The sequence below is a fragment of the Mya arenaria genome, chromosome 14, assembly GCF_026914265.1.
Source record: "Mya arenaria isolate MELC-2E11 chromosome 14, ASM2691426v1".
Taxonomy (NCBI): domain Eukaryota; kingdom Metazoa; phylum Mollusca; class Bivalvia; order Myida; family Myidae; genus Mya; species Mya arenaria.
The window spans coordinates 41,992,943-42,007,414 of NC_069135.1; the positions used below are offsets into that span (position 1 = coordinate 41,992,943).

Consider the following 14,472-nt stretch of genomic DNA (forward strand, 5'->3'; position numbering starts at 1 on the left):
CAAAAAAAATATTCATTAGCGAATAGAGAGTTACGAAGGGCGGATAAATGCAGATTTTAATCAGAATTATTGTTTATATGATAAAACAAAGTCAGGCAATGACAGTAATGTAGGAAAGACTGCCATGTGCAAGAAAACACTCCGAACTTACGACAGATTTTGAAAAAAAAAAAAAAAAAAAAATCCCTACCTCCCCTACCTAGAAATTTTGGGAAGGTTACACTAAACAAACATTTTTTTTTTTTGGCCTAATGTGTTTGAGGGACTTAAGTGGCTGCAATTATATTATGTTCAGGTAGATTTTTTCGTTTAAATGATTAATTCTCATCATAGCCATTCAATTTGAGTCTCCATAATGATAATGTCCATTTTAAATTTACCTGACTTTGTTACCACTGGTCCTTAAAATTACAATAGACCCCATGACGTCTTTCTCAGTGTGTCAGTTATATGTATTTCCATTTAGGGCTAATACAGTCATTGGACCGAAGTAAACTCTGAACTCGAAACTGTTTGTAATCTTGGCCCCTTGACATTATTAAGGGGCCAATGTCAAGGGGCCAATGTCCTGTTAGCGAACATATGGTACATTCACTTTTTGAATGTTTCTGGGTAGTTATAATATCTATTTCAAAACTAATAACATGATTGGTCAATTCAGAAAAAAGTAAGTAAAACTTTTAACTCAATTTATGACACTCACTATTATGCAACTGAAATTCTTTATTTTAAAATATATTTTTTTGTACGCTGGTTGATTAAGAATGGCCCATGATCATCAGCATTTTGATGTATTAAGGAAATACGGGTTTTTCCAACAGTGCTTCGGGCATGTTTGAAGTCGGCAATAAATCTCCAATTTAGTGATGTTGATTCTAAATATTGACTTCTTGTCTTTCTTAATAGCTTTTAATGTTGATAAATTATTTATCGCATAGACAAAAATATCCGCAGTTCACAGGGTTAATACCTTATCTATTCCTGTATCAATACCTGGTATAGATTTTATGTCTTTGATGTCAAGATAATATTAAGACGTATTGTTTTTCTCGTTGAAGTAAATTGACCAAACTAAAAAACTTAAACAATGATATATATTCATCAATAATATAATGCATGTTACTTAAACATTAAACAAAAACTTGAATGCATTTTCTTCAATAATATACCTGATAGATTGCTTCTGCATTGAAAATAGTCATCTTCATTAATTCTGAAAGACTGGCTAATTGGTATAAATCCGTTTCCAATATCATTAATTTGTGTTCTTTTTAGTCAGTATTGAACTTTGACTTGTTAGCGGATGTTTGTTTATTAATAATTAATTACTTCCAGTTAGAGACTAAGTGACTCAGGCTGTGTTTTAATGTTGCATTATTAATGACGAAATGTCTTAATACATGTACATGATGGGATGTGTATTGGCGCGGGTTTTTGTGTATTGGGAGCCATGAAACATGTGAACATATGGCGTTGGGTAAGAACAGGTGAAAAACTGCCCTGAATATGGTCAGGACTAGGTTTTTGCCTTGTTCCATTGAGAAATGTTGTAAATAATTATTCTTGGGTTAAAAGTTGAAGAAAGTTTCTATAAGTCTGTGGATTTAATATTCCATATTTAGGTAAGAATCTTCATGAATCTTGGTTAGGATGTCAAAAAGTGGGAGTTATGTTGTAAATAATAGCTGTTGGGTTTAAATTTGAAGAAAAAAAGTTCCTGGAATTCTGTGGATTTATTCTATATTCAGGTAAGAACAGTGTACATGTAGTTTGGTTCAGATGTCAAAAAGTAGGAGTTCTATTGTGAATAATAATTCTTGGGTTAAAAATTGAATAAAGAAAGTTTCCATAAGTCTGTGGATTATATATGCTTTATTCAGGTAAGAATGTACATGTAGCTTGGTTCAGATGTCAAAATGGGCAATTTTTAATAGTTTAAGAGCGCCATGGAAGAAGGGTGTAATGACTTCTTTTTCACGTCCATCTTGTGCTAAACTCTCAAATATTTGAGAAGTTAACGATAGTCTTTTGGAAATAATATGTGCATGGCTTTCTTTTATTGACTTTCCTTGTTCTGAGGTAAAAAACATAACTTTTTTAGCTTTTATAACAATTTCACCAACTTCATGTTTTTTTAAGGTGCATATAATAAGCTTTCAAAGTTGTCTAATTTTTTAAAGATTCTTTTGTACGCTATTTCAAGTAGCACAGAATTTTGTGAAAATGAATAGTTATACGGTAGTTTGAAACAGATTTATAATCATAGATTTGAAACAGGAAAGAATTAAGAAGAATAATTCCAAACCCACAGAATGTGTTTGATAGTTTAAAATTTCAGAGTTTCATTGATAAGAACGTATTGTTAAAAAGAAATCAAAGCTCGACATAGGCTAAATTTATCACTGACATGTCTCAGATATTATATTTCACTGCCATGAATAACATTGTCACGGGAAATTAACTAAAAGAAAAAGAATGTCGACTTATTGTTTACAGAATGCCTATAAAAAAGTAAAACATGGCTATTTCAGATATTTAAGTCAGTTTATTTACTTTTCAGTGCATTTATCAAAATAAAACTTGGTACTGAAATGTTTAAGATAGTTGGAGATATGTGTTTATAAAATCCCAGCATGCCGTAGTAGAGTTTGATATACAATGCCGATGGAATTTGGTTAAATAAATGCTTATATTTGCACAGGATATAATATTCATATGGATTTTATTCATGCCAAAGAATTAATTAAGAATTGGTGCCGGCAATTTGAAAAATGCATTATAAATAAATCTTCTTTTTGAAGGTTGTTTCAGTCGTTTGCGAAGCGCTTTAAAATTTACAAAAAACTTGAGAGTCATGATAAAAAAGAATGGTTTATTTTGTACAATTTAAGATAAAAAGGATGTGCAGTATTTGAAAAGGATTTTAAATTGTCAATATTATATACCATGAACATTTGAAGTTAATTCTCTTATATCTAGTTTTTGAGTTCTAATGTAGGACTATGATTTCAGGGTAGAAAAAATATTTTGCCTAAAATTTCACCGTCAACGTAATCTGAAGAAATGTGTTTGCTAGGTCTCTGAAATTGCTTGCTAAGGCATTTAGTGAAGTGTTAAAAGTGATTTGTTTAACTTTCAGTTTTATCAGTGTGACAATACTTACTTTACATAAAGAGGAGTCAAGTGGCTTAAATTGATCAAACGTCGGGGATTATCCTCTTTGTATCTGTCTATATACGAGTATGAACATAGGGTTCAATTTTATTTCTTGTTCGGCAAACAATATTTTCAAAACTACTGTGCTACGAAAATGTGGACATTTATTATACCTAAATGTGTTTCGATGAATGATAGTTTGTAGAAGTATGCTCTCATTATGTTTAGAAATGTTGGGGTGAAATTGAGTTTAAAAGGGGTCTACATAAAATAGTGAAAACTGTGCAAAATAAAAAAAAAAATATCTGAATTTTTTTATGAAATATTATGGGATAGAATAAAACAGAAGTAAAATGTGTATTCAGATTCGGAGTATCTTGATTTACATATACTGCACTGAAATAGGACCCTAATTTGCAATAAAAGGGAGTAAAAATCTTGCCATGGAGTTAACAGATTGTTGTGACCCCCCTCCAGGGCTCAGTAGAGCTCGTATGGAATATAATGCCCTGCTTAGGACTAACCTTGGGCGCTACTTTGCAAGGTATATAATGCATTTATGATAATAATCATATATATATATATGATATGTAGATAAGATGTAATCATGCTATGGATCTAATAGACTATTATGACCTCGCCCTGCCTTAAATACGACCCCCCCCCCACCCCACCTTTAGAACTTGAATCGAATATAACACCCTGCTTAGAACCTTTGCCAGGAACACATGTATTATAATGTTAATAAATAAAGAAATAATCCATCAGATGACTAAAATCCTTTGAAGCTTATTTCCATGTAATGATAATAATTACGTATAATTCCAGGCTTAAGTCAATCCTTGGGGGCTCTTTTGTGAGTCTGATTACAGCAATGTAAAAAACAAATGTGAAACAGCATAAGTAGAAGTAATCGGCTTCCGCTAGGCAACGAAGTAGGATACTCATGATCTAATGACAAACTGATGTAAATAAATTATCTTGTTATTTTCATCTGAGAAATAAAAAGAAGGTAGAAATCGTTTATATTCTTTCTAATGATTTAGCCCAAGTATTAAAAGCAGATTTTATTATCAGACGTTGGCAGCAGTAATCTGCTTGTTAAATTTTGACATCTCAGTTTTTTGGATGCGCTTCTTATACAGAGCATGATCATAAATTGTCTCCTGATCTACAGAATGATTGACATATTGATTTAGGAAGAATATTTTGTTTAACCTTGAATACCAAATTTCATGGCCAATTAATTAATTATGAATGGGATAGACATCTGTTCGAATTTGTGGTCATTTCCAGTCTTCATGATAATTATGTGAAAAGATATGTGCACATTTGGGCAGACAACATGGAATTCTATCAAGCGGACTCGGGCTTGTATCCAATTTATTGTGCGCCCCCCCCCCCCCCCCCAAATGAATAACAGCTTTATTTTGTGATATTGGGTTTTGGTTGGCTAGGTAAATTGGTCAATAGGTAAAGATCAGGTAGGTTTAACATTCCCTTATTCCCTTTTGGGTCATGGGTCAGGGCTTTTTCTGCCCATTTTGGGAAGAAGGCCCTAAACATTTTGGGAAATTTTGCATCGTGAAAATGCCGATTTTGGGAAATTTTACAGTTAAAAGAAAAAGATGTCTAGTCTCCTGCGAATTAGGAAATGATTTAATATTAGTTTATTTTCACTTTAAAAGACCCAAAGAATATCAATCCTTGGGGTGTATTTATCTATTGCAATAAATCATGACAGATAATATTTCATACTGATCTCTGAATGTGATGAAAATCAATGATTTCCGAGTTCAATTATCAAAGAAATTTTACATCACATAATTTTTAAGGATGTTGAAAATGAACCAGTACAGGTAAAAAGACTTTCTAATAAAAAATAAAAAATAAATAAAAAAATATTGGGATTTTTTTCTGAAGATTGGGAAAAATATCATATATTTTGCTTTGGGAATGGGTCCGATAATCGGACCCGTGGGTACTATAGAAAAAGCCCTGTGGGTATTTTTGAGAGTGTGGATGTATACAGCTTAACAAACTATTCATAAACTGTGGCCTAATACACATTAATTTTATTGTCTCCATCTTTTAACAAGTGAAAGAACTAACTTTCATCTTTGGACAATAGTGAATGTTTGTTTAGTAGTATGGACATAAATATTGCATTTTATGTCACACAAAAAAATCAACCAAAATTCTCATTTCAGCACTGAGCCTCCATCGACAATCACCACAACACCAGTGAGTCTCCAAAATGGCAGCCCACATCTAGGCCCCCCACCCCCCATTCCAGCTAGTTTCCCACCGGCAATGTCCCTACAGAGCGATGGGCGCAGCGCTGAGGAAGAAGATCTTGATGATTTGGTAGCTCCAACACAGACAAAGTATGTGTCCAAAAGACTTTCTAAAACACTCAAGAATAAGATTAAGCATTAATAGACCATCTTTTAAAGATTCTTTTCTAACTGGTCTGATTGACAATAGAATTGACTGAACTCAAATAATTTCTTACCCTTGGGTCTGAGTTGGCAAAATTTGTTTTGTTCTCTTTATAAATTCATTATTTATAAAGTAATTATTCGTTAGACAATATAAAATTTCTATCTTTCGAGCAACTGCAAATATCTTTGTAAAGATGGCCCAATGAAAGTGTTTTTGATAACAAAATATATCTTAATTGAATGCTCATTTAAATCATACATTAGTCCCCTTATATTAATTATTCACCCTTATGACAAAAATTGTTATTCTAAATGAATTGATATTTAAATAAATAATCAAATGCACATTTGTATGTGATCAGGATATAAAGTATGGGAGATAATAGGTGTATCTTGTTTTTATTACCTCCCTTGCAAATGTGATGATGTCATCCATGTGATGTCATCAAAACTTGTGTAAACAGTTAGCACTTCCTGTTCAAAATGGAGGGTTTGAATATTTTATTTTTTTACACTTTCTTCACTTTTTCTTTCGATGAATGTTGTAAAAACATCATATTTCAAGGGCATTATATGATTGTTGTTTCTATATTTACAAGAAAAAATGAAAACATTAATGAGTTTGTCCTGACTGTTTTATTGTCCTGACTGATAAAGTGATTTTAGTTTTTTTTTTTTAAATCTTCTAAGAATAATCTGAACACATTGTTTAAATTAATGTGAAGGTATGTTTTTGATTCAGTGGAATAATATGACCCAACATTACATTTAAATTATTTTGGTAAAGGTGGTTTAACAGATTTGTTTTCACTTTGGTATTTGAAGACATCACACAAAAACTGAAAAAGGCTTTTTTAAGTCTTGCAATTGACAAGTCGAGCCAATATATATTTATTGACTGGTACTATATATACGACAGGGTAACATAAGCTATGTAAAGCTTTTGACCCACCGACAGACAAATTATTTGAAATATCTAACTAAGCTTGACTAAGGTTTATGAGTTATATAGTCCTTATTTCCCTTGACCTATAATCTGATCTTCAATTCTACTTCAATTATTTTAGATATTATATTTTTAATGTAACTGGGTATACGATGTTGCACGATTAGCCTCGAGGTCATTGCAAATTGACCTTTGTCTCCGAAATTCAAAGACGAATTTCAAAATGGAGAGGGAATGTGTAACTGGGTATACGATGTGTATGTAGCGGCACTTATACTGTTTGGCTATAGAGCCAGCTTTTTTAGCGACGCGGTTGAGTGTCCGCCTGCAGAGCGAGAGGTCATGGGTTCAAACCCCGATAGAAGCACATAGTAATTTGTGCAGTCGGTTACATAAAACAAGTATATTATATTTCAGACCTTTTGGTACCTCTCTCAGCCAATTACCCGACTTCTCCGGAACAACGGGCCTGTATCGATCAGGCCTGGATGTTCCATTTGACGATGACGGCCTTTCAGTAACGTCCACAGAAAACGGTGACATCAGCAGCTCTTATCGACCAGAAAACCTGCCATACGGAAAAGATATACTCGTTAATATGAATTTGAATGGTAAGTTTATAATCATATTTTGTCCGATATTTTTTTGTTTGAGCAATGGATTTGTTAGCAAGAAGAGTAATGCCACTTTATAAAATCTGTGCCACTTTATAAAATCTGAAAAAAATGTTATTTTTAGGACTTTTGGCTTATCTGTTTTTCGAAGAAACAAGTCAAGCTCCGAGTCAATGTTGGCAAAAATTTTAACATAGGCAATAACTCGATACTGAAATAAGACTTGGTTCACATGTTTCCAAATGCAACATGCACTCATGTATTATAGCAAGTCTCATAACGCTGCCATTTATAATTGTGAAGTAATAACCCATTTTCAACTGAAATAAAACACAATAACAAAACTCAAGCGTTGTTGTTTTCCCCCAACCATGTATTCTATACATGTGCATGTGTATTTCAGACTCAAACGCAGTACTAAAACTGCAGGAACACTTGCGTGAACATCGCAAGCAGCTGGAGCATGAACGCAGTCAGAAAAATCTCCTGGAGGCGAAAGAGAAACAGTGGAGCAAAGTTAAACAAGACATGCAGAAGTAAGGGGCTTTATTTACGGTTGCCAAACATAATGCCAAACCACCCTGATAGTATTCATAAATGTCAGTCACATGATATCCCTGGAAAAATGGTTGACTTGAATTCAATATATACCTTTGTCAAGAAAAAGTAATTATTGATGGTGATTGTAATCCGATTTATAGTTATTTGTGCAAGGACCCCATGTTCTCAATGGTTGGGCCTCAAAAAAATCAAATTTGAAATAAGGCCTAAAAAAAAAATACATTTGGTTCGGGTTACCCGACCCTACCTACGGAATAGGCGCCGACCCTACCGTTTTTATAGTCAGTTTGAAAAAAAAATGAAAAACTAAAAAAAAAAAAAAAAAAAAAAAAAAATATTTCGTGTTTTTTTTAATTGCTTTTTAATATTAAGTTTAAACCTTAAATGCTTGTACAGAAGATAGCTTTAACACCATTCTCCAATGATGAAAATTATATTCTTATATAAAACCTAATAAAAAAAATAAAATAAAAAAAAAAAAAAGCCTACCTACCCTACCTATTTTTTTTAAGGATGTAACCCTAACCAAACAATTATTTTTTTTAGGCCTTAATGTTGTTTAAAGATGGATGAAGCAGGTGCTTTAATCTCCAAAATTTAGCATGAATCATCGAGTCATTGAAATAAGACTTTGGGATCACTAACCAGCCATAATTATTGCACTGTTACATGGCCTAAAATTGTGTAAGAAGAACTGCTCATGTAATACTTCAGCTTCAAATAGTTATAATTTTGTTATTTCTGTTTTACAGGTCGATAGACAACCTGAAGTACCATAAGTCTGTGTTGGAACAAGGCAAGCTGGATTTGGAAGCCAAAATACGCCAACTAGAGTAAGTATCACAAGATTCTGCTCATAACAAGATTCAGATTTGCAGAAAGGAAACTTAGATTTCTTTTCCTAATATATCTGTTTCCTATAAGACTTGGCTATAGAATTGTAATAAAAGTACTGGCAAATGGCTCTTATTTGTCAATTTTATTTTGTTTTTGCCTTGTGGTCATTGTAAACATTGGGTTCATCATTGTCATGCAAAAACTTAAACCCTGGCCACAACTCTGATACCGTTCAAAATCTTCAAGTCAACATGATACACATATATGCACATGTATGGCAAGGCCCATAACTCTGACTTTAACAATTGTCATGTTATGCCTGTTATGAAAGAAAAACCCATTGGGCAGCTTTACTCTGTTTAACACTTTTGTTTAAAACTTGCATCAGTATGAGACCATGGGCATTAGTGTTGAGAAGTGGTTCCAGATTGACTATCGATAATCAGTTCCACTCAAGTAAACGATTTTCGATAGTACAATCGTTTATTGACAATATCTCTAAGTTTAGTTTAATTGTTATACAATAACTCACAATCCTTAACTTATGGTATGTGAATGTTTGCTTATGGTATGTGTATGTTTGCTTATGGTATGTGTATGTTTGCTTATGGTATGTGTATGTTTGCTTATGGTATGTGTATGTTTGCTTATGGTATGTGAATGTTTGCTTATGGTATGTGAATGTTTGCTTATGGTATGTGAATGGTTGCTTATGGTATGTGTATGTTTGCTTATGGTATGTGTATGTTTGCTTATGGTATGTGAATGTTTGCTTATGGTATGTGAATGTTTGCTTATGGTATGTGTATGTTTGCTTATGGTATGTGTATGTTTGCTTATGGTATGTGAATGTTTGCTTATGGTATGTGAATGTTTGCTTATGGTATGTGTATGTTTGCTTATGGTATGTGTATTTTTGCTTATGGTATTTGAATGTTTGCTTATGGTATGTTTATGTTTGAAGTTATTTAGTGTTCTTGTTGCTTTCGGCCATATTGTTTATATGATAACAACTGAACACTTCCAAATGTATAAATGAACTCAAAGGAGAAAATTGGCGAACATAATTAATTAAGGGAAAAAAGACAAACAAGTCACCGGTTGAATCGATGAACCATTATGAAAAAATACAATCGATTGTCCCCAATTTAAAGTCGAACCAATCAATTTTCGATTATAATCGATCATCGGAACATCACTAATGGTCATAGTTGAAAAACTGGGCATGTTGATATCTTCTCATTTCTAGTATTGTGTGTGGAATAAATGATATATGATGGATGTTAGATATAGCTCCTTGTGTTTGCGCAGATACACAGTGAGTGATGAAGAAGAAAAAAAGAGAAATGCCGAACTTCTGCTCAAGAAGACAAAAGATCAGCTTACTAAGAAGGAAGATCAGTACACGCAGTAAGTGGTTTTTCTTCATTTTCTATACAAGTTTTGCATTCTTTGTACTTTTTTTGTAATTTCTATAAGCAAGCACATGAGTATGTCGGTGATGTCATTTTTCTTTTCGTAACAGTTTTAACCAAAAAATGCAATTAATCTTTTTTCAATTTTGCTTAGTGTAAATATGGTCCGTTTGGTAGTAAGTTTTCTACTAAAGTACTGTTTTTTGCAAATAAACTTAGCATTCCAAGGTTTTGTAGCATTGTGATAGTGGCTTTTGCTCCACCCAAAACCACCAAGTAAATTTTGAATAAAGTGCATCTATACATGTACAGTTTGCCTTGGTTTCTCTACAACCAGCCAATCAAATTGTAGCTTTAAATAACGCTTCAAGAATGGCACAGTTACAAAAGGAACTTTGAAAAGTCCAAACTGACTGCCTGAATGTGCCGTTAAGACAGTACAAAAAGATCTCTGCGGTGCAAAATGGCTTTGTGATTGTGCTTTGTTTAATGATTGACGAGCAATTTTTGCTCTATTTATATTTGAAAAATAATTCTATTAATGAATTACTTTTCTTTCACCAAGCCCAGCAATCATTTTACTACTGCTGGGCTTGCAGGCTTTAAGATCGTCAATTTGCACTTAAAATTATTTTTCATTACCTAACAGGGAGATGGAGTTACGGCAGCGGGCAGAACTGTCCATGAGAAATGTACAGATGGAACTCAGATCAGCTCAGAATCAAATGAAGGATGTAAGATGCTTTGAAGCATTGTTGTTCTTTCGTTCTGTTTTCGGATGTATAGCTTATAAATATAATTAAAGATAAGTTTCATTGCGAAATTCACAGCTTGTCATGATCCACAATTTAAATTACTCTCTAAAGTAATATTTGTGTAAAGGAAAACAACCCTAGCTTCTGCTTATCTTGTGAGCTTTACAACAAAGAATGTGAAATTAATTAGTTACACAGTTAAGATATTATATTTTTTTAATTATAAAGACATTATAGGTGTATATCGAATCTATTTATCTTTCAGCTTGAGGATGAAAAGGCGGAACTCGAGCGTCACCTGTCAAATGAGAAATCAGCACGAGAGCTTCAGGAGCGAATCAACGAGGAGCAACAGCGTCTACAACAACATATGCATGAGGAGTCACTGCTTAATACCTCACAGAGGGTAAGCGTTGTATTGGTTTAGAGTAAAAAACTTAGCCTGGTTGCTCAGATTTCAGAAGTTTAATTCAGTGATTCAGCTTTCACAGTGTTTCAATTTAGTTTATGGCTAAAATCGTTTGTTTCCAATTTCTTTGCCAGTCTTGGCGTAGTTTCCATATCAGCAGATGTAAAAGAGGAACAAGAGTGTTTTTGTCTTGTCTTATTTTTATTGACCAGAAATTATGTTTCAACCTATAAGTTGGCTTTTGAAATTGGGACAACTATGCTTAGGCCTAAAAAAAAAAATTGTTTGGTTAGGGTTACATCCTTTTCAAAAATAGGTAGGGTAGGTAGGCTTTTTTTTTTTTTTTTTTTTTTTTTTTTATTAGGCTTTATATAAGAATGTCAATTTCATCATTGGAGAATGGTGTTAAAGTTATCTTCTATATAAGCTATTAAGGTTTTAAACTACATATTGAAAAGCAAAAACAAAAAGAATTTTTTTTTTTTTTTTTTTTTTTAGTTTTTCATTATTTTTTTTCAAACTGACTATAAAAACGTTAGGGTCGGCGCCTATTCCGTAGGTAGGGTCGGGTGACCCGAACCAAATGTATTTTTTTTTTAGGCCTAAGTATAAAATAAATTGACTGACACTACAAAATTATGTATTTACATTTTTATGCATGGAATTTTGCAGTGTTTTGAGTTATAATGTTCAATAAGCTTGTGCATGGTATTCAAAAACATACTACTATCGTTTTACGTTAATTGTTGACAGTGGAGTATAATCATCAATAATTTACTCACATTTTATTTTTTAGTATATATCTATTAATTTACGAAATAGTTTCATAAAAGTTCACACCCATTTTTGTTTAGTCACTATTGATCTTATGTCCGCCTTTCAGGATTCCGAAGGGGTAAGATTATATTGCACCATGATACATGTTAGGGGATACTGTGTTTGTTGTTTATTCTGTGCTACTAGTAAAGGGATGTTAGACGATCTCAAACTGTATGGACTTTATTTTGAGAATTTAAGATTTTACAAATAAAAATATTTGCTACAAAAAATGGACATATTACCTTATGAAATACAGGTAACTATTTTAGTGGGACAAATTCAACGGGTGACCTTTTATTGCATTCATCTTAACACTTGTAACTCGGTTGGCGATGTGATCCCGTTGTTGACGGTTATCTTTAAAACCACCAGAACATGACTGTTAAAAGTTTCGACAAACTAAAAAAACAACACCATAATTGGAACTGCAACATTTGCTTAATGAAACGTTGAATTCATTTTGAGTTTGACCACGAGATCGTCTGACATCTCTTCCATTTGTTGTCTCTTACTAACTTTTCTTTATTCCATTCAAGCGAAATCATTGAGTTGGATATGATGGACTGTTTTTACGCCATTTTTAGCTTGTCTAAAAAAAAATGAGAAGTGATTTGAGAAATTGTCATTGGTGAAGGGACATAAGAACTTGTTGTGTAAAGCATTAATGTTAGCCATAACATTTATTGGTTGAATGTATACACATGTATGAAACTTGGTACCCATGTATCCATGACAATGGTTAATTATATATGTGAAGCAAATCCAATAACTCTGGCAAAACTAGTTGCTGAGTTGTTCCCCTTGGTCAAAGGAGAAGAACAGACGGGCAATGACATCCCTTTGTGGTGCTCTTGTTTCAGGCCAGCCGTCTTGGTGTTTGGGATCCTTTCATTGAGTTCACTACTAACTGTCTTGTGTTGTGCATCTTGCAGCAATAGTTAAGCTATTTCTTTCAGTGTGATCATACTTTAGATGAGCGGGGCAGTAGGGATGATTCCTAGTTGTATTGTAGTTTATGAATAGAATAAGCTCCTAATATGTCTTAATTAAATGACGAGTGAAACGCTGGCTTCCGCTGTATTTAAAAATTTACTTTTTACAAGGCTTTTACGCAATGTGGTTACGATGATAAGCAAGAAAAAAGTTGTTTCAAATCACTATGAATTTGAGTTTTGTTCTCGTCTAAACTTGATTTCTATATAATAAAGTAAATATATAATGTGTGAATATCTATGACATTTATATTAGCCTTGAGCTTGTATGATCTGACTATTAAATGAAATAATATGGTATTCTGTTACAGGATGATGCACAGACTGCCCTAGAACTAGCTGACAATGACCTTAAACACAATAAAGATATGCTGGACAAGTACAAGAATGAAATTGCTGCACTCAAGGTACGATCACATTCTTGTTATTAAAAGCAGGAAATTAAGAAAAATTTAGGGGTTTCTACATTTTGCTTGTACAAAAAGTAAGACTGGACAAATGTTTCAAATATTGTTCAAATACCATGAAGTTGAATTTGTTCAGTTAAGCAATACTTGATATTCTTATTTGTCGCGCTTTGTAACATGAGACATTTTTTATTTTTTAAAGCAGGGCCACTATTTACTAAGTCTTTAGAGTCTGAGTCTGAGACTTGAAATTGAATTTATCTTTATTTTATAGTAAAAGAGCTAATGGAATAACAATGTCCCGAAAACGGCTGTGTATGTTGGGAACAGAAGGACGTACCAGCACGTACACACCTTTTGTAAAATTACATTATGATGCGAATAAATAATGGCTTTTTGAGTGTCAGTCTGAACTGCAGACTGAGGAAGTTAGTGAATATGGATTGGACCAGAGTACTAAAATGTCGAAAAGAGATTTGAAACAATTTCTTGTGCAAGTCTACAAAGTAATCCCATAAGAAATGGTTAATTTTGCATTAACCATTACTCACTTGACCAATATTTCCCAATTTAGGCTGAACTTCAACGCCAACGTTCCCGACTGACTGAGGAGAACAGCCAACTCTCCGGAGAAAACGAGGCCCTTCAAGCACGACTGGAAGACCTCCGAGCGGAACTCCACAACCACGAGGAGGCCCTGACACAGATTACACTCCAACAAAACATTGCGCAGGATAAACTGGTCAAGGAAAACAAGCTTCTGAATAATTCTCTGGATCAGGAGAGGCTTGCTAGGGAGAAGAATGACGACGAGGTGGGTTTTAGCCTTTAAATTGGAGTTAGAATAAAAAACAATTATTAAGGATTTTTTTAAAAACATCAGGAAAAAAGAGCTCATTGGTGCAAAATCATTTTATATTTATTTAACAGGCACTAGATATTCTTATAAATTTGACATATTTGACCGATTGTGTGGAGCTTTAGCGGTGTTACCGGGTAACTTTAAAAGGTGACCTTTTTTGTTACATGCTTATATATTTGTATAAAATATGTACCTCTGAAACAGATGTCTCAATCCTTGTTAGAAATATGGCAAACCTCAAGTGTGTCAATTTTA

General features: G+C 33.2%; 1 protein-coding gene across 23 annotated transcripts in view; it reads left to right on the forward strand.

The window, feature by feature from the left end:
• The window catches only part of LOC128216943 (ankyrin repeat domain-containing protein 26-like), a 95,969-nt gene that overhangs the window by 55,818 nt on the left and 25,679 nt on the right, over nucleotides 1-14,472 (forward strand). For 18 of the 23 annotated variants that reach the window (XM_052923676.1, XM_052923671.1, XM_052923670.1 and 15 more), the window contains 2 exons: nucleotides 13,260-13,355; nucleotides 13,930-14,169. In XM_052923676.1, coding sequence (XP_052779636.1) covers nucleotides 13,260-13,355; nucleotides 13,930-14,169 — 336 coding nt within the window. Of the gene's footprint in view, nucleotides 1-1,251; nucleotides 1,749-2,616; nucleotides 3,701-5,366; nucleotides 5,544-6,963; nucleotides 7,158-7,563; nucleotides 7,697-8,473; nucleotides 8,555-9,869; nucleotides 9,969-10,622; nucleotides 10,708-10,993; nucleotides 11,135-12,020; nucleotides 12,033-13,259; nucleotides 13,356-13,929; nucleotides 14,170-14,472 lie in introns of those variants that run through there. The other 5 variants (XM_052923693.1, XM_052923692.1, XM_052923691.1 and 2 more) reach the window with 5 other exon arrangements.